At 42.8% G+C, this 26,145-nt stretch overlaps 2 protein-coding genes across 4 annotated transcripts in view; one reads left to right on the top strand and one right to left on the bottom strand.

The window, feature by feature from the left end:
* Positions 1–12,096, top strand: part of gdf11 (growth differentiation factor 11) — a 19,685-nt gene extending 7,589 nt beyond the window's left edge. The window contains exons 2-3 of one of the 2 annotated variants that reach the window (XM_042088764.1): positions 9,171–9,544; positions 11,701–12,096. In XM_042088764.1, the coding sequence (XP_041944698.1) occupies positions 9,171–9,544; positions 11,701–12,081 (755 nt within the window). In that variant the 3' untranslated portion in view covers positions 12,082–12,096. The remainder of the gene's footprint in view (positions 1–9,170; positions 9,545–11,700) is intronic. The other variant, XM_042088765.1, reaches the window with a different exon arrangement.
* A 6,008-nt stretch (positions 12,097–18,104) lies between these two features.
* The window catches only part of LOC121707041 (SAP domain containing ribonucleoprotein), a 24,195-nt gene continuing 16,154 nt past the window's right edge, over positions 18,105–26,145 (bottom strand). For both annotated transcript variants that reach the window (XM_042089262.1, XM_042089261.1), the window contains exons 10-11: positions 19,187–19,276; positions 18,105–18,295 (exon numbers count right to left, since the gene is read on the bottom strand). In XM_042089262.1, coding sequence (XP_041945196.1) covers positions 18,254–18,295; positions 19,187–19,276 — 132 coding nt within the window. In that variant the 3' untranslated portion in view covers positions 18,105–18,253. The remainder of the gene's footprint in view (positions 18,296–19,186; positions 19,277–26,145) is intronic.

Genomic DNA, 26,145 nt, shown 5'->3' with positions numbered 1-26,145 from the left:
AGTGGGAAGCGTGCCCTTATTTACACATTTACTACAATTATCATAAACCATGCTTATCTACTTTCCCTGTTAAGCACACAAACGTGCACACTCACACATGCACAGACCCACACACACACGTACGCGCACACACACTCACACACACACACACATGTTATATTTGGATTATTAACATGGACATAGAACATAGTGTTTTGTTTTTGGTCTGTTTATAAATGCAATGCCACATTTCCCACTGTATTTTTACATTTAGGAAATAGCAGGGCAGATTTGGTGATAGGATATATATGTGGAATGCTGTTTCAACTAGGAAAATCAAGGCTAGACAAGTTTATTTATACAGCGCATTTCATACACAGAGGTAATCCAATGTGCTTTACATAAACAAAAGCAAAGAATAGTAATTCATTGTAAATAAAGGCATTAAAGGGCAATAGCTTAAAATACTTTGAAAGTACATAAAATAGAAAAATTGTAAGACATGAAAACACAAGAGTGGATCTGATAAACAGGAGGTGCATTTGATCAGATAGCAGAACCAGTAGATGTGTTTTGGCAGAATGCAATTTTAGAAACACATACCAGTTTGAGAGAGAATTAGAGTCAGGAGGATAAAACGTTTGGTTTCTTGTTGTAATAGTTGTGAATGATAGAGTAAAAATGAAATTGAGCACAAAAGCACAGAGTGTGTGAGTTTAATAGCATGGTAGATGCATCAAATAGCTTAGTGAAGCAGAAGTACAATACAGGTGTCAAGTATTTTTTCCGGAAAAGCTATGAAAGAGGCATCAAAGACAGTTTAGAAAAGAACACGTGTGAACACGTAACAGAATATCTAGCAGGAGATGAAGAATGTTTGTGGAAAAAGTAAAAATAGGTGTAATGGTGATGATAGAGAGTAGGGGGAGGAGAAGGAGGAGGAGGAACAGGTCACTCTTATTCACAGAGCACTTCACTGCCTCAGTGAGTCCTCATGGAGCAACAAGCTGCCCAGGGCCCTCCTAAAGAGACCGGGATCATGGAGGGGTTTTATCATTGAGTGACTTTATAGGCTTCATGTTAAAGACCAGAAACAGATGTTACCTCTCACTAATAAAGGAAATAATTACTCCACGCCCGGCACTAATTAAGCTGTACGTTGTAACGAGGTGGGGTAGGGTTGGGGAGGGAGGGGGGGGGGGGTATAAGATCTTCTGGGCAGAGTGGGGGGGAGTGGTGAGACAATAAAAACGAATCACCAAGAGTGTTATTGCTGCCTAGTCAGAGAAAGAGCCCAGCTTTGCTGACTGAGGGGGGACTCAGGCAAGAGAGGGAGGGAGAGAGAGGGAGGGAGAGAGAGAGAGAGAGAGCACTCATCAATCATAAATTATAGGGCTTAATCAAAGGAAATGGTGCTCTGAGCGTTTTCAGGGCGACCATTAAGAGTTTGGATATGCTAGAAGGCTGATGGCTAATAACAGGGTTTAGGCAGGGGGGGGGGGTAGCGTTGATGAATATTAGGATGAAAATTTAATAAGGACCTTAAGTATTCGGAGAATGGCTTCATATTGAGAGAAGGAGACAGAGGGAGCATGCAAGCTATGCACCCCATCACCCCCCACCCTTGGCCAAGCAGCACTCCAGCCCTCCATTTAGCATTCAGCGTGCAGCGGAGAGAAGCAGTGCTGGATGGGAAGTTCATTATGGATTCGTGTGTTCGAATGCACTGTGGGACAATGGCCAAGTTCAGCAGCTGGTAATGTACGGACGGAGTGCTGCTGAGACATATGCCTGAATGAAATTGAATGAGACTGATTGAAAATGCGGAAATGATCTGCATGAACGTCATAGAATGTTTGTTTGTTTTTGCCTCCTGTTGGGAGTGAGTTCAGCGATACAGATGTTTCCTCTTGGATATACCTCAATTTTTTACAGTTTTTACCAAACATATTGTCCATGGTAAAAATGTATATTTTCTGAGCTGTATATAGTCAATGAAGTAATCTAAAAATGCACAGGATGGCTGAATGAAGGACAGCAGAAATGATGATGTGAGAAAAAGGGATAAATAAAATAAGGAGATGAGGGAGAGGGAGGGAGAGAGAGAGAAAGGGAGAGAAAGAGAGAGAGAAAGATTGAAGGAGTCATGGGTCAGGGGATGGGACCTCACTTATTGTCAGTCATCTCATTTTCCATCTCTCACAATGCTGAAACACTTAATGACAGCAAACATGAATATAAATTAATACATTTCATGAATTATGTATGTGCAGGATTAATGCAATGGTCCATGAGGCCAGTGTTGGGCCATGTGCTGTGCTATCATGCATATGTCTGTGTCATTTTGCCCTATTGAAAACTTTGAATATATTTCAGAGTAGAGAGATGCAAAGGTCTGTGCATAAGTATTGATGTTAAGCATCAGGTTATCTATATGAATATGTATGCATACCGTTCATTCTTTAAAGAGGGCAAAAGGGAAAAGGAGGGGGGTGTCTCCATTTAAGCTGTTTTCTTTTTATTGAAGCACATCAAAGATTTATATCTCTGAATGGAAAACAAAATAAGGGCCACACAGAATCTGCACTAAACTAGTGTTAGCATTCCTCTGCCGTGAGTGGAGTTTTTCCATTGCTTTTTTTTTTTAGGAGAGTGAGATCCTGAATTTGCCCTCCAAACACACAGTCCAGTCCCCTGCTGGCAGGTGGCCCTCTTTCCTGTGAACTGTGATTGTTTCCATCGGCTGGGCTCCGCCGTGGGCTTCACGGACCACGTCTCTCCCCATCTCCCCATCTCTCGGCGGAGGCTTTTGTATTATTATAAGCCACCTGTCCTCCTCGGACCGCGCGTCAGCTTGAGGCCCTTAGTGTCTCTGTGCAAACATGTGTGTCTTGTGTGTGTGTGTGTGTGTGTGTGTGCACAGTGCATGTTTGCATATGTGTGTGTGTGTGTGTGTGTGTGTGTGTGTGTGTGTGTGTATGTGCGTGTGCGTGTGTGAGAGAGAAAGAGATACAGAGAGAGCGAGGGAGAGAGAGAGAGCATGACGCTTTTGATGGAGCATGTGTTTCTGTCAGTGGCTGTCTATATTCATTAGGGGTGTAATGGTTCATGTATTCGTATTGAACCGAAACGGTACGGGCCTCACGGTTCGGTGCATGAATTTTCACGGAGAATACACGGTATAAAAATACATAAAACTCGCGTGCGGATTAATTAATGTAATTACTGTTAAGTACGAGAGTTCTTTAGCGACACCTAACGCTAATCTGTAGCCTCGCCTTAGCTCTGAAGCTCTGATTGGCGCTTATGTTATTTTTTTTGTCAGGTCGTCGGTCGAGTCAGTCAGTCAGAGATAGCAGCACTAAGCGAGTGGTGGCGACCCACAAGAGCTAGAGGATCCGCTGGTCTCTTTAAGATCGCAAGTTTGAGAACTTCAGTAGTACAGGCGAGAGAGTGGAAATATATCGAACATGCTACACATATTCGAAGCCATCACCCAGATGATGTAGGCTACCAATCACTGAAACGACAGAAAAAAAAACTTCCCCTGCGCTTCACCAGCCTTTGGATACACATACAAATAGGGTCAAAACCTATGGCTTAAATTAAATGATTTCGTAATGACAGAAAGCTATGTAAATCGCGTGGTAATTACCTTTATGTTAGGGTAACTTGTAATTTCCCACATGAGGAGCTGGTGTTAAGTGCATAGACAAAGAAAGTGTCAACGCTAACCAGGCTAATAAACAAACCATGCGAGTTAACGTCGAAGGGCAAAGTCACGTGACTTCTAGTTGTAGACTGTTTATGAATGAAAGGAGCAATTAAAGAAGACAAAATAGTGTGATATTTTCACAGTTAGTAGATTATTACTGTACACACTGAAAAATATTTACAGCAAATTGTAGACCCTTCCATATACATCTAAACACGGATGTTGAAGGACTTGCTTAAGTGGATTTTTAAAAATCATTATTCTATGTAATTTGCACTTTCAGAAATAAGACATGCTGTAGGCCTATTTTCAGTTTTATAGCTGATTGTCTTATTTTGTTTACAAGTTACAGATGAAGTCTGGGTACTTATTGTGTTGTTTAGCCTACATCTTACACACTTCAGGCTGTTGCAGATAGCTCAGGGAAGAGACTGTATGACACTAGGTGGTACAGCCTGAGACATGCACAATAAAAAAATTGCTTTCTGCATTTATGTTTTGCTTTCCCCTCCATTGTACCGAACCGAGGTATGAACCAAACCGTGACTTCTGTGTACCGTTACACCCCTAATATTCATGTCCAGTTTCTGTTACGGAGCTTGATGTAAGCAAGCTAATGTGCATGTGTATGCACGTACGTGTCCATGTAGGCATAATGTTAAAGCTGTGGTGCGATAGCCAATGTGCGATTGGTGTGAGAGTGCGCATATTGCTTATGCATGTATTGGTTTATCTATCAGTCCAGGACGGGTTCACTGGGTTGGGAGCGAGGGGTACATTTGTGTGTGTGTGTGTGTGTGTGTGTGTGTGGTGAAAGAAAAGGGGGGGTGGGTCTGTGGAGGGCTAGTCTTTTGTTGCTCCTGGGGGAGCTTCCTCACTGAACCCCTAATAGGAGTCTTGTGCCTGGCAGTCTCCCTGGGGAGGGTCCTGAATGAGGGCTCTAACTTCACACTCGCGGCCCCTCTCCCGCTCCGACCACAGCCCCCCCCCCCCCCACACACACACACCCCTCAGGCCCCTGGGACCCGGGGGGAAACAAAGAGGGAAAGAGGAGGCCTGGGCCCGGCCGGAGGAGTGAGGGAGGGGCGCCATGCGGCCCCCTGTCTTATTAGAGGGGTCGTGAACGTGTCACAATGATTAATTTGCCGAGGTGCTCAGGGATACCCCAGAGTCGCATTCATCCAGCCATGGCTCTCTCCAACACACTCCTTCCTCAAAATGCCACATTTGCATTTCCCATTAAGAAAAGAAAATATAGATATATATGCAAATGGTATTCCCCCTTTTTTCTCTTTTCTTTTTTCGTTGTGGCCATCATGGCATTTTTGTTTTCGGACATTAACAATAGATGACCGTTTTTTTTTTTATTTCATGGGGTGTTGTTCGTTTTCTTTTGTTTTCTTTTGTTGTCTTTCTTTATCTTTTATTTCCCCCTGACTCTCTCTCCTAATTGCTATTTCCCTGCCTTTGCCTAAATAAGGCCTAAATAATTGGCTGTCTGTGGTGTTTTGCTCACAAAAAAAATTCAATGTAGACAAAAGCATACACCAACACCAACACATGACCAGTGACAGCTTGCTGTGTCTCCTCGTCATGACAACTTTTACGGTCTGCTTTTTACGGACAACATGCAGCAACACAGGGTCTCATTATGCACTCTGTATTCATTCAAATCAACTTTATGGACAGCTGAGGAAAAAAGCGGTAATGGATGCTGTTTCTTGACCACTCTGAAAGCATGTCCGGAGGGGGTGTGTGGGGGATCAGTGGGAGGTGCTGTGTGTGTGTGTGTGTGTGTGTGTGTGTGTTGTGGGGAGAGAGTGGGGGTGGGGGTGGGGGGGGGGGGGGTGGCGTTTGACCATGGTCTATTTGTCAGATTCCTGCCACTGACCAGCACTGTTACGCCTGTCCCACCAAACGCAACCGCATTGATTCAGTGATGCTGTCAGAGGGAAGGATTAAGCGTATATGACAGAGGCCAGAGTGCACTCACTCACACCTCAGACACACACACACACACACTCTCTCTCTCTCTCTCTCTCTCTCTCTCTCTCTCTTTCATTCTCTCTCTCATGCACACACACGCACACAAACCATGCTTCATGCAGACACATATTCATTCACCCGCACAAAATGTGCACATGCAACACACGCTGCTTTACACTGACACACTGGAGGAGCTCACACTGACACAAGCTGTCTGTCCATTTCCATTAAGGACACACAAACACACACCCGCAGGCCAAGGGGTTAGGAAGGGCTTCTCAAACACCCCCCTTATCCCATTAAACTCATCTGTATTCCCCTTGTCCTGCCAAAAGTGTGAGCAGGTGACAGCCCAGCACCCCCCTTCTGATGTGCAACTGCGGACTGGCCTGCTCTCCGAACGTTATGTGGGCTTACAACCCCCCTCCCTCCCAGTTTTAAACACCAGTGTGTAGTTGGTATATTTAGGTCATAAGATTTTAAAAGGTGCTCATTTGCTCACATCAATAATATGTCTCTATTCCATAACTAAGGCTAATTGAAGCCACTACACTGTTATATTACAAAGAAAGAAAAATGTTGAATAATATAATCCCTTTTCCACTGTGCTATGAATAGTTAAACTGTTGCAGCTAATGTCATAGGAGTTTGGTTAACAACTTTTTAAATGCTCTCCTAAGTTGAGCCATAAAAAAACACTCAAAAGGTTTAAGTCAAAGCTTGTTGGAAACCCCGTATATGATGGGGTTTTTAGCCTGTGAATGAAATCTTTATGGATTACACACTATATGCTTTCCTCTCGTGGGACAAGAGGTTGCTTTTTAATGCTCTTTCTCAGGCCTGGTTTTCATTTGCAACCGAAAAACCTGCTGACCTAGTATGACCAAGCTATAAATTGGCCTTAAGGGAGGGTTCTAGCGTGAGGTTTGACACTGGTGAATACAAACACACTCATATACTCGCTCGTAGAGCCTCCTGGCACACTGCTCACTCGAGTCACTCTTGAAACACTCTTGAAATTAACACCAAGTGTCGCCTGCATAAAGTTGTCAGTCACAGCTCTTGACATACAAGGTTATTGTTCAATTCAATAAGAAAGACCATTTGAGAAATATGAATTTTGAGCAGGGGAAAGGATGTTGTTTGAAACAATTAGAGACTAAGAAACATCCGGAATCCATTGTTATGATTGTGATGTCAGGGCTGTATCCACCTACTGCTGCCTTGAATTTAGCTAATAGCTCATTTGATTACTGGATAATCCATAGATTTTATTCTTAGAGACCCCATCTGGATAGAAAGTCTCTTCTCTTGTGTGCTCCGTTGAACTTGGGGGTATCAAAGAGGGTTTTAACTGAACAAAATCTAAACATTTCTAGTCTATTTATCTACCTTTTCACTGAACCCACAACTTTTCCCTGACTGTAAACAAATCTGTTGGTAATGTGTGAACTTCTAACAGACCCAACAACAGGATTAGATTAGCTCCGAAGAGGGACAAGAATGCTGAGCTTCAGGACGGAACAAATGTGTAGCCACTGAGGCAGTGTCATTGCAACAGGAGAGGGAGCTCTAGGCTAATGCCCATGGAGCAGAGAGCTTGTTATACAGAAATCTGTCAAGGATATGAAGTCATATTTCAGTGAAATTACTGTACTCGACGGACAGAAGTGTGTTGGATTTCATTTTGGGGTAATATGTCCAGTGGACTTATATTGCTGTAAAACTTAGACTGAGCCTGAAAAGGTTCTATTATATGTTCAGAGTGGAAAATTTAACAAGGTATAGAACCATATGGCATGTAGTTTTTACTGAGTGTGACATTTCATTTGAGTAAAAGTCTTTTTTTGTTATTGTTGTACGCCTGTGCATTATGTCTGAATTTGTGCAGGCTGTTGTAATTTGAAACATGCTCATAACTATAAATAACTTTCAGTCAACCATAATGGTTAAGCTTCTTTAAAAATATAAAATCTGCACATCTGCTCATCTGTCCTCATAGAATGTCAGTACAAGGTAACTAAGATCCTCAAAACTGACGCGGGCAGCAGTGTAGAGCACCGGCAACCAGCAGACCCAAAATAAAAACAAATCTTGCACATGATCGCAAGCGAATCCGGAGATATGGGCCAACTCCTCCTCACTGGGCCCGGGCAGATAAACAATAACAACAACAACAACACTCACATTAATTACTATGACCTCAGCAACCCACCGAGAGGAACATTGCCATATTGTCTTTGCAGCGTGAGACAGTGTGTAATTTACACACACTAATGATTGAAGCAAGGCTGAAGGACGTCAGCCCCTTACAGATTTGGCCTCTGTTCAACTTCCCAATGAAGTTGAAGAGTGGATATTCTATCTTTACCTCATTGAATTCATGCCCCCTTATGCATGGCCGTTAATTCGATTACAGCACTAGGATACAATACAGAGTCCTCCTCCCTCTCCAAAAAAGAAAAAAAAATGCATGCTCTGTTTTCTCCCAGTCATTTGAAGCCAGCCTGTAAACAATTTGTGATTGGCTGCTGGAGAATTAATTAAAAACGAAAACAAATTTGAACTGTACTAGTTTTTGGAGCACTGTCCAAACATCGAATAGGCCCCCTTGTTTGGGTGTGTTTTTTTGGTGAAAGGACAGTCTTGAAGAAAAACATATTAACATCGCCATAGGACTGACCTTGACCTTCCAACTCAATTTGGCTATTAGGATTGACCCCCCCTCCTCCCTAGAGCACCCCCAGGGATGTCAAAGCCTGACGCTTTTGACCCTTAACCCCATTTCTTAACTAGGCCTAGGTGCCAAAATGACCTTTTGACCCAGGAAGCCTTTGCAGGTTGCCAAAGCAACCTCCGATTTAACAATGATTGACAGCTTCACATGGTTTATGTAAAGAATGGCAGGTTCTGCTTTATATTGAACAATGACAGTGAATGCTGTGTTTGTTTTGTTTAAGCATGATCTAGATTACATGCGGCATGACATCATTAGCAACATGGATGTATCAACAAGAAATGTCTGACCAAGACATTTTTGAAATATAATATGGAAGATTATTCCTACTTACTGTACTCTTTTATACTATTTCATACTGTATTTTTGTGTACTCCTCTCTGCTCTCATCAGTACTTTGCTGAATTGATTTGCTCACAAACTAATGAGGCCAGGGTCGTATTTGCCAGTCTGGCTTAAATCCCTGCCAACATTTTGCTCAAATCTAGTTTTGTCTGGTTTGATTTCCATCAATTCTGCAGATATAACATGCAGTCCACTTTCTGTTGACCACACACAGAGATGAAATCATCACACACAGTGTTGTTGCATAGATAATAGTATAATAATAGTACTAGTAATATAATGAGGAAAACCAGTTGTCCAGGCCCTTTGTATTGATATGAAATCTGACAATCAATTCACATCACTCTCCCCTATATCTTCTCTCTCTCTCTCTCTCTCTCTCTCTCTCTCTCTCTCTCCTGCCTGCAGCCGAACCCCTGGTGCAGGTGGACGGCAAGCCCAGCTGCTGCTTCTTCAAGTTCAGCCCCAAGCTGATGTTCACCAAAGTGCTAAAGGCCCAGCTGTGGGTGTACCTGCGGCCCCTGCAGCAGACATCCACCGTCTACCTACAGATCCTGCGCCTGAAGCCCATCACTGAGCAGGGCAGCCGCCACATCCGCATCCGCTCGCTCAAGATCGAGCTCAACTCACGCTCCGGCCACTGGCAGAGTATCGACTTCAAGCATGTGCTGCAGAACTGGTTCAAGCAGCCGCACACCAACTGGGGCATCGACATCAACGCCTTTGACGAGAGCGGTAATGACCTGGCCGTCACATCACTCCGGCCTGGCGAGGAGGGACTGGTAAGGACCCTTAGACCTGCTGTTGTGAAAGCATGACAAAAAAATGGGCCAAGTCAGGACAGGACACAGTGGGAGAATGTTAGATGTTAGACCTTTTCACCTCTTCAGTTTCATAAAGATCTAAGAGTAGAAGCCTAAGAAGAAGTAGAGTTAAAATCATCTAAAATCAAAGAATCTAAGAAGAAGTAGAGTTAAAATCATCAAAAATCAAAGAATCTAAGAAGAAGTAGAGTTAAAATCATTCTCAGCATTACCCAACATTACTTACTACACACTTGATAGCCTTTTGTAAATGTATTTGTGAAGCATCTTTATAACTCTGAGCCAATGTGTTGGCTCTTGCTTCAGATTCAAAGGATGTGGCTGTTTGGACAGACCATCGATCTCTGATGATGTGAAATCGATGGCCAGAGATGACCTATTTACCTCTGTTCTCCTCCGCGGCAGGTTTAGGCATGCTTCAGGTTAAAATTTTACCACCGCTGAAATGGTGCAGTCATTCCTGCAAAGACAAAAAACCCTCCGGCAGCCCGGGTCTTCATGCCAAACCCAGAAACAACCCCTGTCCTTTCTAGAACACTGTGCAGCTCTCTCACTGTTTTTCAAAGACGAGAGGCAGGGGTGGGTGGGGTGGGTGGATAAGAGGAGGGGGGGGGGGGGATCAGAGGCTCTTTAGACGGAGTACAAAAACAAACTAAAAACAGCAAAGAAAGAATCTCACTCCCCCCCTGGTCCTCTGGGTTTTCCCTTCTTTTTTCCACCCAACAAAGAGAGCGAAGCCCAACTGACAGGATTTGACCTCTCTGGCCTTTCAGTTAGTTTCCCCGGCAGGAGAGCTTTAGCACGCTAGCATGTAGATCCAGCTGCTGCGCCACAAGGAGAGATCAATGCTTTTGTGTGTCCAGAAAAAAATAACCACAACAAAAGGACGTACGTACACTCAGGACCGAAACGTAAGGTACTTAAAGGTCAAGGTTAGAATGACTATGGGTTCAGTGGGTTGATGGAGTTAGTGGCGGGGGGGAGGTGGGGGGGGCACAGAATGAGCACTAAGGAACACAAGCACAAGCCCCTTAAACTCCATCTGTAGTGGGCACCAAATAGACATTATTTTATACACAGAATGCATTCTGTGCTATAACGTGCATCAATTTACTATGTGATGCCTTTTGAGTCCACAAAATATTGAAGAGAGCACATTCAAACAAAACAGAGTGAAGGTTGTGCTGTTCAGTTTGTAGACAAAAGACTGAATGGACTTCTCACTTTGTGGACAAAATAAGCTCATTTCATAAACAAAAGTATTTCTGTTCACCTAATGGATAAGTGAGGCAAACATTTATAATCAAATACATGCCGTGCATGACACAATCATCATTCCATTCCATCATAATGTTTATTTTGTCAAAATGTTGTTGCATAGTTTAACAGAATTGTAATAGTGGTATGACTTTAAAAACAGAAAACAATGAAAATCTGAATCCAGGCCCAGTCCAGCACTTGACTGAATTGACATCATCTCTCTTTTCTCTCTCTCTCTTTCTCTCTCTCTCTCTCTCTCTCCAAGTAAGCAAAGGCTGCTTGAACTTCCTTAGACATTCAAACTGATGTAGATACCTATAAAAGTTTAATCGGCTTTTGCATTTGTGCACAGAACATATTCTATGTCCTGCCAACTCATGGAATGTATTGGACAAAAGGCATTGCAGTGTTACATGGTTTCATCACAAACGTACGTTGTAGCATAGAATGCAGGTTGTGAAATCTGTTATCTGTGGTTGTATCCAGACCTATATCTTTCTTTTTTGCAGAGCTATGTATTATTGGCCACCAATAAGAACTCAATTGCTTTATATGCAATTCAGCTATCATTTTGTCAAGTTCATGTTGAACAAGCAGAGGATCAAAAGGCTTTTCCCTACTAGTCAATTGATTATCACATGGGAGTTAAGTTCTATTTACTGGATGACTAGCACTGAACCTGCTAGTAGGGATCTTGGGACAGCTGAAAGCACACATTGTATCCAGACTATAGACGTTTGAAGGAAAGCTGTTTCTGAGCATGGCACCTCTCTTCACCTTACTCTTGTTCTCCACTCCTTCCTTCCCTTCCTTTCCCTCCACCCACCCCCTCCTCCCCATCCCCCTGTCTTCAGCAGCCGTTTCTGGAGGTGAAGGTTCTGGAGACGACCAAGCGCTCGCGGCGGAACCTGGGCCTGGACTGTGACGAGCACTCCACCGAGTCGCGTTGCTGCCGCTACCCGCTGACCGTCGACTTCGAGGCCTTCGGCTGGGACTGGATCATCGCGCCCAAGCGCTACAAGGCCAACTACTGCTCAGGCCAGTGCGAGTACATGTTCATGCAGAAGTACCCGCACACCCACCTGGTCCAGCACGCCAACCCGCGGGGCTCGGCCGGACCCTGCTGCACCCCCACCAAGATGTCGCCCATCAACATGCTCTACTTCAACGACAAACAGCAGATCATCCACGGCAAGATCCCGGGCATGGTGGTCGACCGCTGCGGCTGCTCCTAGGCAGATGTTACACTTTGTCGGGGTGGGGGTGGGGGGGTTAGGACGCAGGGGTGGTGGGTGGGTGGGTGGGGATGGCGGCTAAACATACACTCATTCTTACACATACACACCGAGATACACTCATTCCTGCGTCTGTTTCACCACCCCAACCCTGATCGGCAGACTGACTTAAGCTCTTCCCAAGACACCAAACCATTTGCCCTTCATTCTTCGTAATTCCTCTAGGATCTCTGCGCCTGTTTCTCTCTGTATGTGTTGCTTTCCATACTTGCTGGAAAAGAGCACACACACGTACAAAAAAAAAACAAGGGAAGGTTTTCTTTGTTCACTTAGTCTCTTGTTTTAGTGCAGCTTTCAGCAGACTGGCATAGAGGGAATGAATGGACATTGACTAGCTGAGAGAGATTTATATGAGAGTTTTCAAAAGGAGTGTTGTTTTTTATTGTGCAGAGTGACGACTCAAGGGAAATTATATGATATTATATTATTTGGTCCTTTATTTTAGGTGTTTGTTAGCTTTGTGGTTGCTCCCTTCCCATTTCAGAAAGTTTGTCCTTCAAGTTCAATACCCATTTACAAATTTGCTGAAGACTCACACAATCTAGTGTAGCTACGCAAGGCATGTATGTTGAATGTCCAGTTTCATATACCACATTTCTTCCACAGCTATGTACTCTAGCGTTTAGACACATCAGGTAGTGTCAGCAACTCAGGCACCTGTCTAACCAGTAGAAAAACACAAGACTTTCCACAGTCAGTCCATTCCCTCAAATCATAGATCACTTGCATGCTGTCTACGTCAGTGATTCATCTGAGGCCAAAAACGTGTCCATCGTGTCCATTGTGCCATCACAAAGGTACAGAAAAACATAAAATGCTGAAAAGACTCCCGACCATCCCCCTCCCTCCTTGTCTCCAGATGCAGGTAGCACCCTAGTGTGACATTCCCAAGGGTCCAAGAACCCTTTCACGGCCACTTTGATCTTCTTTTACTCGTGATCTTGTAAAAGACAAAAAGAAACGGGAGAAGAAAAGAAGGTTTATTTCACTGCCTTTATAAGTGAGCAGGAAAAGCCTTTGCCAGTGCTTTCTTTCTTTCTTTCTTTCTTTCTCTCTTTCTTTCTTTCATTTGTTCTTTCTTTCCCTTTTCTCTCCTTGCTGCCACAACATCTGAAGAATCTATAGCATCAACATACACAAACTTAATTCTACTGCATTACGGTAGGAAACGGTGACTTTAGCTAAACATATATCATACATGCAGAGTACCCTAGTATGTTAGTCCTACAGTTGGCTGAAAGCTATTTCAAGCTGATTTTTAGTTTTCTAGTAGGAGGAAAGGTGTCAGTATTAATAATGTTTTTCAAAAGTCCCTGAATGCATAGAAAGATTACACAGCTTTGGTGTACATATCGACCCAAAGCTTTAATAAATGACCAAAAGAATTGAAGCATCTGCATGTTGAGTACAGCACCACATCATGGAGGGAAAACCTACCAGACAGAGCAAAGCTCATCCACCCAAACATTTTGTCTTTCCACGGGAATTAAAAATGTTACTGGTAAACTGAAATAGCTTTGAAAAGCCTCCATCACTCCATGAGTTTGGACAGACTTGCTCAGTATGTGCAATTTGGTACACCCCTCTATACCATCCAATACTCACACAAGAAATATCCAACACACGTACAGTCTGTAGTCACACTTCTATTCACTTTCCTTTCAGCCAGACAGAATGTCTCGCTGGTGAAGAGTGAGAACCAAAAGCAGAAATGACGCTATAGTTTTGTTGTAGTTGGCTAGCGCTCTGTTAATGGAGGACAATAGGACTTACGTGATGAGAACAAGAAACTTGAATGAAACACTAACCAAGACATTAAGGGAGCCAGATCAACCACTGCTTGTGACTGAAGAGACATTCAGCAATGTAGATAACTCAACGTAATCATCTTTGATAGTGACTGTTTGTTTTTTTGGGGGGTGGGAGGGGGTCATATTTTCTTTTTTTTTTCAGTTTATATAAATATATATATATATACACATACAAATATATATAATGCCATAATGTATTATATATATATCGAAATTTACCCTTCCCTTATCCCCATTTCAATGCTTTATGGTACGGTGAACTATGGAAGTGCTTGAACGAAAATCAAAAAAGGAAAAAAAGTAGAATAGAAAGCTTGAAGTCTGTCTTGTCCCCACCAGATGTCAAAGCAAAGAAGATGTCCCTTTGTTGGAAACGAAAGCACTATGCCGTTGGATAAAGGAAGAGCCTTCTGACATTATATATAAATAATATATGTGTAATTTAAAAAAGGGGTACAAAAGATCCTTTCTTGGCACTCTACCTTACCAACAATAAATTTTGCACTATGGGAAGTGAATGATGAGGAGTTGTAATGTTTGTTTTCTCTGTTTGTATTTTATCTTATGGAGCACAAGAGCTTGTACATGGATTATAAAAATCAAGAGAAAAAAAAAACATACTGTCCAAGCATATGGCGATACTTTGTGTGTGAAAACTAGTGGGTCTGTAAAAAAAAAAAACTTTCTTTACCATGACGCTTTTCCAAACCCCATCACCAGAAGCGGAGGCCTGTGTCTAGCCTTCTCGAGCCCAGCATCTCACAACTCTGTAAGGAGACATTGCTCTCACCAGCCTGTCATTTGAACTGGAATATAGAAGTAGATCACGGCAGGAAATCCACTGGTACTCCTGAGTTGGAGGAACCTGTTTTGATGGACCGATTGTTATCTTGATTTTTGCATTGTATGTGTTTTTGACTGTGTGCATTTCGGGACATGAATACAGGTTATTGTCTGCTTGCCAAAGCCGTGAATGATGTGTGTACAGTAATGTATGAGAGTTTACTTAACCCAACCTGTAGAACACAAAACAAATGAAATAAAAAAACAGAAGTTTCAGGTAGGGGACTTGTCAGAAAGAATTCAACCAATTCAATATTGCTTAGAAAATTCACAATAAACAAAATCTACCTCACTGAAATATTCTGAGACCTTGCCACATAACAGCTGTCACTTATTTAAGAGGTTGTGACCAACGGCTCTGCTGGAAAGCCTGATAGACATGCAAACAGAAGGTGTACTGGTGTCCACAACATAGCATCAGCCTGCCATGGAACGGTTACTGCTTAGGTTTGTTACATGCATCCTTAAGAAAATGTTTTCATAGATAAGTATGAGATGAAGTGTTGAAACAATAATAAAACACCCTAATGCTCTTTTATGGTATTTTAGACAAGTCCTCCGCTTCAAATTTTTTTACCCTTTCTTTTCCTCTGCTTTATGTCATGTTGTGTAGATAAAATTCATTCCTACTTTGTAGTTTGATGGCTGTGTATATGAATAACTGTCCCATTATTCTTTTTCTTTTGTTGTCCTTTTGTTTTCTTTTGTACAATAAATCATTTATTTAGCCTATGCCATGCATGGCCTCTTTTCTCTGTGGTGTGCTTGAATGACTGTTTTGTGTTTTACGAAAGGCAATCACTGAGATGAACACTAAGAGGAAACTTTCAGGCAATTCCTAGAAAGTGAGCCATTATGCCCCAGTCCTCTACATGTGACAAGAGTGGAGAAATGTTAGTGTCATTCTAAATACACTGAATCAGTTTTGGCAGGAAATGGATTAACTGTGGAGGCTAATTGGTTGGAGGGGAGAAACAGGCTCGTATGAAAGCTCTAGTGATGAGTGACCATTGTTGGGATCACGTATGGGGTGATGCATGACCCAATTAGCATGTCACCTGAGAGTTGGGCCTCCCAACAACCTAATTTGAGGAATCGATTGGGGACAAATTAATCTGTAGACATGGCTCCTCACCAGTGGAGGAAAAAAAAGAGGGACCACCCAACACGAAGGCTGAGAACAATTATGCCAGCGATGACATAAACCCCACAACACACACAGGGCCCTCAACCCAATTAAATGACCATTGTCATGCACAGAACTCAACTCCTTTCCGCCCACTCAAATCAACACCATTACACTGCAGCTCTTTAGGTGAGCCTGTATGGAACTCACTGGAGAAGGTGTTGCAGAAACTCTTCAGTTAGCTTTTGGGAGATTACAATTATAATTACTTTATTTATTTTTCCATCAAAATGTCTCATTTCTGATTCAGAAAGCAAGATTACTTTAAAACAAATGATGCACATGATTGAAAAAAGTTAAGTCTGATGCCTCGTGCTGTCATCTTATACCATAATGAGTATGGTCTTCACATCAGTGTAATGCATTATGATGCATGACAGTTGACTATGCAGGAGCAAGAGCCAAGAGCAACCTTAGCATTTAAACATTACAATGACAAAAAACAGCCATGATACAAAACAGACATAAAATGCCAGAGTTGGGGGACTGGAAGGGGAGTGGCCATTTATAATTGCTGCAATGGCCATAAAAAATGGCGCAAGAGGCTCGGGGGTGTGGAGTGTGCTCTAAAGATCTGCCCATGGGACACACTCCCCAGCGACACCTTTGCGTGCGGCTCAATGACCTGACTGATATCAAAGGAGAAGGGTTTCTTTTCTGGACTTGGAAAAGGTTGCACCCCATAATAGCACCGCACACTTTACGATACCCCGGGCATTAGCAGCAGTTGGAGACCCCTCTGACACACAGATGAGAGGGAACCATTTCAGACCTGTGAATGCTTTAAGAAGTGTTTTTTGTTTCATTATTTAGTTTTTTTAAGACACTAGTCTGAAGCCTGGTCTTTTTCCAATAGTTCCTTTCCATTTCCTTCACATAATTGATCCAAAGATCAAGTTCCAGTTGAGCAGTGGGTTTATTGGTCATCATACTTGTCTTTTGTATGTCTGGACTACAACAGTAAATGCATGTAGTATGCATGTAGAGATATTATTTCTTCGGCTGATCCAGAGCAATGAGACATGAATTGGATAATAGTTCTTGTTGCCAAAACTAGATAAGAGGTCCCTCTTCTCAAGGCTCAAGGTTTTAGGACAGTGCTTTGACCAAAGTTGTTTATAATTTGTTTACATGTGAGCTTTGCACAAGATTTGCTACTCATGGCATTGCTTTGATTGTGTCAGTGCATTGAGTCAACAAATTGCATTTTAAAAGGAAAAGGACCATTTTATTGATACCAGCCCTGTACAATGATTAATTTCAGCGGATTACAAAAGCAACAAATGAAAACAAACAAACCTGTAAACCAGTAATCCTATAACCCTACCTGTACTAAGAGGGCAAAATAACCTGGAGGTAGGGAAAAGGACAATGATGGGATTCTCACACCTGCAAGAGCAATTAGTAAAGTGTCCTGTTGACTGACAGCTGTCACCAAACTGGGTGAAGTCTTCACAATGAGCCTGGTACCACCTAGTTCCCAGAGGAAGGCAGAGGAGGGGTTGGTTGGCTTTATAAACAGCCCTACTGTGGCATTAGATGCTAGGCCAACACCCTGGGCTTTGCAGGAGCACGCTCACCAAGGCCTGGGGGACAAATACCTATGCCTGCCACAAGACCCGATCCCACGCCTGCAGCTGTGCCTGATCCTCCAATCATGACTCTACTTCTCTCTCACACACACACACTAAGTGAGCCGCAATTCGGTCCTCAATCTGTTTGGACTAGTTAAATTCCTGGCCCTGAGACAGACAATCAATTATAGCCATCTTTTTTTTTTTTTTTTTAAACAAACACTAAAAGCAGCAACAAACTTAATGGTGGCTTGACCAATATCAATGCTCTGGTTGGTGATTGAACCTGAATAGCTTTCCTGGTTAAAATATGAAGAAAAAGGCCACTAGGTTTATTTGAAAACGTATCAAAATTTATTCATGAAAATGAGACACTGAACTCATTAATTTTTTTGGAACAAAAACCAATTTAGATGTAAATTAAACATGTAAACAATCAATAAATTGCAACACTCTGGTATAGATATCTTAAGCCTATTAAGTTGTTTAAAACACAATAACTATTACATAAGAAAACTAAACTTGATGTGGAATAAGCACACAACATAATGAGTTTAAGTTTAGTTTAATATACAACCAATGCACAGACCTAGCACACCGAAGGCATTATCCATAATTGAAAGAAATGACTATCTATATTTAAAAAAAATACAAAAATAAAAGAACTTTTTATAAAGTTAAAAAAGTTCAGTGAAACTTCATACATTTCCAAATCGCTCAGCCCGCTTCCTTTTCTTGGCCTGAAAAACAAATAAAAAATATCAGCACATTAATATAAATCAAAGAATGCATTTCTTCATAAATTAGATCACTTGAACCATGACTCAAGATAGCTTGAAGAAGAGTAAAAGCTAATATTCAACACAAAATACATCCATCTAATTTGTTACTACATTTACTTCCAATTTAGGTCCTCAGAGCACCGAAGCTATGACGTAGGGTTGTCAAGCCAGCAATTTCTGGATCTAAACAAATCAATCTAACCATAGTGGTGACCATAGTGGTGGCTTTCTTAATCTATTTGAATAATTTTACAACGTTTCTAAGACGTTAGTATAACTTTTTTTACACTGTCCAAATCACATACTACAACATATTCATGCAAACACGATCAAATTTGTAACTACAGTTTTATTTTAGAATGGATTTCCTCCTCAAAAGAGACTTGCATATAACTTCACAGAATGCGGTTAAAATCCATAAAATTCACGCCATGGACGTGTCTTGGCTTTATTTTTGAGGCAAGAAACGTCACTTTTAACAGCCTTCAGCATTTGATAAGACGTAAAATGTCCAGTGGGAAGAATCTGACATCTGTCACAGTAACTTGAAATTGAATTATGAGAACTGAATTTAAATTGTAAGAAATGGATGATAGAGGGTTGAATTTTCAGTGAAGCCATTATTCAAATTTAGCAATTCAAATTCAAATATAAATGATTCAGGTTTCTGGTGGCACATATTTCAACCCATATTATGTCCCCCAGTATAAACGGGGCTACTGAATCACAGCAATCTGAACATTCTGTTTCGGACTGCTGGACCAGTGGCCCTTAATTGGTGCACAGTCTGCAGGACTGGTGATGGTGACAGCAGGTCAGGTCAGGTTAGGAGACGAGTCCTTGGCCTACCTCTGCGTCCTCGCTGCCCGCAGCCCCAGCCCCTGCCAGGACCGCTCCAAACCGCTCCTTCCTCTTCTTCAGCTTCTCATCTTCCTCTACCTGTAAAAACACAGATGACAGGGGAAATTAACTACTACCCAGCAATCTAATTAAAACATTTCACTCCCAATTGGAACTTCGATACTGTTTATTTATTTTCTTCTATTGTACCCACTGTCTTATCAAGACCATGTGCTATTTGTGTGTGTGTGTGTGTGTGTGTGTGTTTAATTGGGAGATACACGGAGTGCTTATGGCTCCTGTTGATAAAAATATTATATACCAAAGTGAAATATGAGATCCAGTCACAAAGAAGTACAAATCAAGATGCAAGGTTTATTAGGCTGTATACAGGAGAGAGGCACACCCGTAGCACAGCATACTCCAGAATATGCGTGTCTGACTTGACACAGAATCATCCAGGGTTTAAGTACCCAACAGTAAAGAATAGATAATCATACAGTGACTGTGGCAAAGCCAGGAGACATTCAGTCTACCTTAGTCAATGACGAAAAGGACTATTGACGCAGAATAGACAACAAGTGATAACCACCCTGGCGCCTTACATTATCATGTTTAAAAGAACAGTACAGACATCACACAGGGTCATGATGCAGACGTAGAATCATACTTTTAGTGTCAAAGTGACCCACTAGTGAGAAATGCAGAACATTAAACCACATACTGAATATTGGGCCCAATGCTGCACATTAAACCAACATACAGTATTAACGTATTGGACATAATGTTCAATTCCATTTTCTCTCACTCCTAACCCAGAGGAGAGATACTGTGGTGATTTTGGTGGGAGGTTATATGAGGACACGGCGAGAGCACTTTTCCACACACTGAGTTTTGGCAAGGCATCGCCAGCGAGAACAAACCAACAGATTCCAGGTCACTGGTCAAACCTCCAACAACAGGACCCCCTGAGGTCCACTCCATACCTCAGTTCTGGTTGAAGAAGGGCGAGCAACATCACCACGACACCCCACCCCACCAGCCGCTACGCACCCCACCCCACCCCACCAGCCGCTACGCACCCCACCCCACGTACATCCCACCCCACCCCGCATCCCTGGTTTTCCCACATTCAAATGCAACTAGCAGCTTCACAAGGTGGCTAGCTGTTTGTTGTTGCTTAAAAAAGACAAAAGTAAAAATAACTTGAAAGAGGAGCTGGTGTTGTCATTTACCACCATCCCTCTTCCAAACACATGGGCTATTTGTTTCTCTAACAGAAACAGAACAACAACCTCATCCGGCCATCCGAGTTCAATGGTGGCAAATGGGAAAACCACATTCAGTCCTTGCTATTGTGCATCAGTACCATTCTGTAAGTTAGTCCTTCATGGCATTTTATATTAAAATATATAAAAATTAAACTGGCAGCAGATGTTTGGAAACAATAAAAAAAATTGGCAATCAGGCTCTGATAATTAGTATGACATATAGTGGCTGCTGCACTAGGCTACATGTCCACATAAAGAAATAGGAAGCCAACTAGGCAATATTTAAAGATGAATGCAAGATGGCCTTTCGGCACAAGTCCTACATACTGTCCATTATATAACACACACACATTCTGTTTTCCTTCCCCCTCTGCTCCCCCTATAACGGAAATGTTCAACCAGTGTCCAGGGTTTGGAAAGCCAGGCCATTTTACAGTGTGGCATATATAAAATAGGCAGCGTTTCTTTAAGGGAGTGTTGTGTCACGACTCAAAAGCTCCACGGGTCTCCCAAGGCCAGCGTTTGGGGCTCAGCGGGGAGGTGGGGGCAAGTCAAGGGTGACCCTGTCATCGGCTCTGGACTGGGGACACTGTTGATACAGTGCTGGCCAAGCTCATTTTCGTCCGTAGAGATCATGAAGTTCATTTCACTCACTAGCAGCGCAAGTTTTTTTTTTCCCCCTCCCCCCCCTTCCTTCTTTCGCTCACTCGTTTTGTTTCCCCTCTTCTTGCTTCTGCATGCTCTCAGCTCTACCCCCTTCTCCCGTTTCCCCCTCCCCTCCGCACTTCTCCCGTTTCCCCCTCCCCTCCGCACTTCTCCCGTTTCCCTCTTCTCGTTGTGTTTTCTTTTCGCCTCCTAGAACAATATTGGGCCAAATGCAGGGCCTCACTGCGACTCCAAGGCCTCTCCCCTCTTCTATTCACCAGCCCATTCTAGAGCAGTTTGAATTAGTGACAGTTATTCTTCAAGCTAACGAGTAGAAATGCACAAGGCCCGGCCAAAGAGTGGACCAGGAGATTTTTCACTGGTTTAGACAAGTGAAGGTGCCAAAAGTGCCCAGTGCCAAAAGTTAAGGCCTTATGACACATCTGTTATATTTCACAGTTCAGGTCTCATTTGTATTTTAAGGAAAACTGAAATAATCAGAAACCCCAATCAAGTCCATCTATCCCCTGCTTTGCTTTTCATTTGACTGCTTATGACAGATGTTGTGGATTTGTATAAACATGCATTTACTTGTGTTTGTCTGACAGCAGCCGTATGGGAGGTGAATGCTCCCCATACACTCCCACCGAGGGAGAGCGGAGCTGCCATCAGATTTGCTGAGGATCTGTAATTATGTGACATGTCATGAAGAGACCTTTATTGTGTGGAAAAGGAGGACAGATGGTCACCATACCTCACTCTGAATGACTGTGAGAAAGTGTGTGTGTGTGAGGGAGAGAGTGCGCGAGAGAGAGAGAGAGTTGTGAAGAGAAATCAAGAGTGAGGGACAATAAAATGCCCCTCAGTAATGAGCAAGACGATACAAAAAGCCATCCTGCTGTCAACACTTCATAAAGCCGCCTTCTTTCACACTCGGAGACACTGAACAGACGACTGCAGGGGGAAAAAAAAAAAAAAAAACGTTTTTAGGCCATGTACTGAAAATGACTGATAACCAGCTCTGGACACTCTGGCATTCAGAGAGATTAAATTGGTGCCTTCAATTCAAATTAAAGCATGCATGATGGAGAAATGGCAAATGCAAACAGGGGATGGGGGTTTGATTGTCTTTTGTTGGGTGCAGGCTGTGTGTGGGAATGGGGGGGGAATCAGAATCATGTCATCAGGGAAAGCCCCATCAAGTGACACCCCACTCAAATTTAAATCTGGAGGAAGACTGGGGGGGGGAGTGGATGCAAAAGATGTGGTAGAGGAGGTGAAGGCCAATGTCAGGCTATGGACAAGGGTGCGGTTGCTGGTGATTGGCAGGAGTTGTAAGGTGAAATAGAGTGGTGGCTTAATGTGCTTTCAGTGGGGTGAGTGGGTCCAGGTGGCTCCTAGCTACTTCAGAAAATGAGCTACAGCGATGGAGTGAATGAGTGAGAGAGAGAGAGAGAGAGAGAGTGAGGGGGGGGGAAATGAATGATGGAGGGGATAGAAATTAAGATAAGTTGCATCAAGCACAGTGCCCAACTCCCAAGTAGGTAGCCACCAGGCGATTTAGATCAAGTCTGGCACTGCGCTTTCATGTAACTAGTCCATAATTCAAAAGGCGGATGAATCACCTGGCTGTTTGACTAAAATATCAGATGTTTTATAACTAGATGGGTGCAATCACAATGGGGACTGCTGAAGCGAGGGACTCTTTTCCGAGGTCATTTCAGCAGTGCATCATATATCTTGGTTGCCTGCTGCACGCATGTCAGTCTCATTTGTCCATTCATCTCCATCCGCACCCAGACCAGCCCCTCCCCCACTTTCAAGTGGCAAGGTCACAGATGGAGGATGGGCCTCAAGTTTGGAGTAAAACCCAACTACCTTGGCCCAGAAATGGAGGCCTCAATGACTGTTAATATGGACATTGAGTAGCCTGGTTATTATCAGATCTCTACGCTTTGAGATTGTGCGCTTGCACATGTAAGAATCTTATCCTGATTTCAGAACCCAGTTTTGGGAAATCCAGTTATGCTCGCTGCAGTACCATACTCAAAAAGAAACCGGGACACTGTGGCATGTATAGGCCTACATCTTATACTGGTTTCTGACAGTTGCTGACAAAAATTCTAGAGTGCGATGTGCAAGATGCATTTCTGATATTGATCACAATAACAGCATTTATCATGTACAGGGACATGAACAACCATGTTTATTTGTGTTCATGTAAACACCATCCTGAATAAAATCTAAATCTGGATGAGCCTTATAACTGGGATACTGAAGCACATATAAATGATGCGAGGCGATGCAGTCGACGCGTGTCTTCATAAAAACCTGATTATCAATGGAATTGTTAATGGAACAAGTGATATTTAACATGACAATCAAAGTGCAAAAACTAAAATACTAAACAATACACATATGTTGCCTTGAGAAAACAATATATGCAACATATGTATTGTACTTTGTTTGTCTTAATCCCCCCCGTTGAAAACCCAAACCTCTGACGCAGCTAGGCCAGAACCCTGTCAAACTGAGAAGCACTCACCTGACCCCAAAATACGACTGCAGATTGTCAAAACTAATCTCGACATTACAGAGAACAAATCCAACCCCTGGGTTCAGAGGTGAGAGGTCATGGACATTCTGACAGGGATGGAGGGAGAGGGAGCGTGGAGGGAAGAGGAAGGGACCGGGGGAGGAAGGGAGGGGGGGAAACAAAACAAACAAACGCTCAAACAAAACGCACAAAAGGAGCAGTGCTGCACTTCGGCTGGTTGCCTAAGACACAGCTGAGATGACCGATTAAAACTAATGCACCTACAACGTAGAGGCCAAATGTTCGGAGATGAGTTTTTTAAACAGAAAGAACAACAAAGAAAAAAAGGAGGAGAATGTCTGATGGTGCTATTCTTCAGTGGGAGCGAGGAGAAGGGGGAAGGTCTCCAGATTTGAGAAGGGTGAGGGGCTGATTTGCAAGCTGTCGACTGATTGCATCGGCCACAAGGAGCAGTGGGCCCCCTTCTCTTGTCCACTGCCCCTCACATCCCCACCCACACACACACACACACACACCCACACCCACACACCCCTTGGGCCCCTGGGGAGGGGGTCTGTTGCGCAGCAGCTCCCACTAAATCAACATTGTTATAATAATGTGTCACACTTGACCCCCTGCAGCCTTGGCCACTCATGTGGGGTGTCAGGACCTACGCTCGGGGCCAGTACCTGCCTTCTTCCTACCTCTTCCACTAGCCAGCCGATGGCCAAAGCCCTTTGATTCATTGGCCGGCTAAGGCCCCCCATCACAAAGAAAATTACATCCATCAAATCGCCAGCATCTTCACATTCATCAACTCCCAAGTCTAAAGACAAACAGTCACATTAGTGAGATCTCAGAGACACACATTGACTTTTGTCCCAGACTGTTTGTACTGGGAGATGGAACAGTTCTAACCGAGGGGAATACAAATGTGAAAAGCTGGATCCAAAATAGTATAATGATAGGCAAACAGATACTGTTGAGAGGGTGGAAAGCTGAGGGGGTTCCCTCATTTCAAGAATGGACTGCTGAACTGGCCAGAGTTGCGGCATTTGAAAAAAATGTCTTACAGAAATCTGGGAAGGATGGACTTGTATGAAAAAAATGGGACATGTATGTGTCATTTATAACAAGGCATGACCCTGTCTGAAATGAGGTGTGACGCAGAATAAGTGTTTTTTTTTCCTTTTTTTTCTCTGTATTTTGTTTCCCTTGTTTGTCTAATGCACATTGTGCAATTGGCCCATGTAGTACAACCAAAACTTCATATTTGTGGAGGCAAGTTGGGGATGTGGGTGGGGGGGGGGGGGAAGAAAAGGGATGTTCAGGTTTCTGTGTAAAACTTTGAAAACAATAAAAATTGTCAATCAAAAAAAAAAAAAAAAGTCCCAAAGACAAACACAGACATGCCAGGCGTCCAATCCCCTCTTCTCTAACACACAGGCTTTGCAAGAAGGCCATCGACACAAACTCTTAGGCCACAATCACTCGTCAGATCCTTCCAACTAGCCTGCCCACAGAGGCCAAAGGGTAAATGGTCAGGAATATCTACTGCATGGACTCCTCCATCCTGTCTGTAAAACAAGTTGAATTGTCGTTCTAACACAGACATGTAGAGAATCTACCATCTCTTTATCCAAGGCACATACAGAACAGAGTTTAATTTTTTCTAACATGTCTCTCTCCAACATACTGTGACAGATCTTCACAGAATAAAATGTTAGCAAAGAACAATTCAGAATAATTGGACGAGAATGCTGTGCTGTTCGAGAAATTCTTGCGCTTCTGCATTCTTTTAGTAATCTAGATAACATAAAATGCAACAGATCACTAATGCTAATTAAAAATATAAAAATATAAATCACATCCTTTTCAACCGAAGCTCATATTGTATTTCACAGAAATAAAGTCAAATCAACTTTATGTGTGCATCATAACTTTAACCAGTATAGCATTTAGGAATTGACAGATTTATAGGATATAGCAAAGTCCTTTTAGGCAAGTCCCTCCACCCGGCAGCCATTTGCCAATGCTTTTTGGGCACTCGTAGGGCATCCATTTCGGCAGAAATGCGCGTGCGTAAGGCTTCACGACACCAATCTCACTCCAGCGGCGAGATCACACCACATGATTGGCTCAATGTATTCACATGTCAACGTTTTGCCGAGGAAGGGGTGGGATATGTGTAGACAACGGCCATATTGGCGTGACAAACTAGCCCCATGGATTTCTATGGAGTATTTTTTGAGTGTTGTGTCTCCACATTAGAAAGTCTCTGGATATAGTCAATCTAAAGTTAAGAATAGACTTTTGCCTACTCCTTACCATATAAACTTACAGTCAAGTGATGAAACAGTACTGGAGCCAAGACATTGTACTACAAGCCTATGTAGTCAAACACTGTCTAAATCTTTGTCCAATTCTTAGTTAAGGTCATACCAACTTGACATGTTTTCAGACACAGTACTGTCTAACATACTCCATAAAAATGAAGTAATCGAAACAAACACTGA

The sequence above is a fragment of the Alosa sapidissima genome, chromosome 4 (genome assembly GCF_018492685.1).
Source record: "Alosa sapidissima isolate fAloSap1 chromosome 4, fAloSap1.pri, whole genome shotgun sequence".
NCBI lineage: Eukaryota > Metazoa > Chordata > Actinopteri > Clupeiformes > Clupeidae > Alosa > Alosa sapidissima.
Note: the sequence above shows the minus strand (reverse complement) of the source record. Positions and strands in the feature narration are given on the sequence as shown.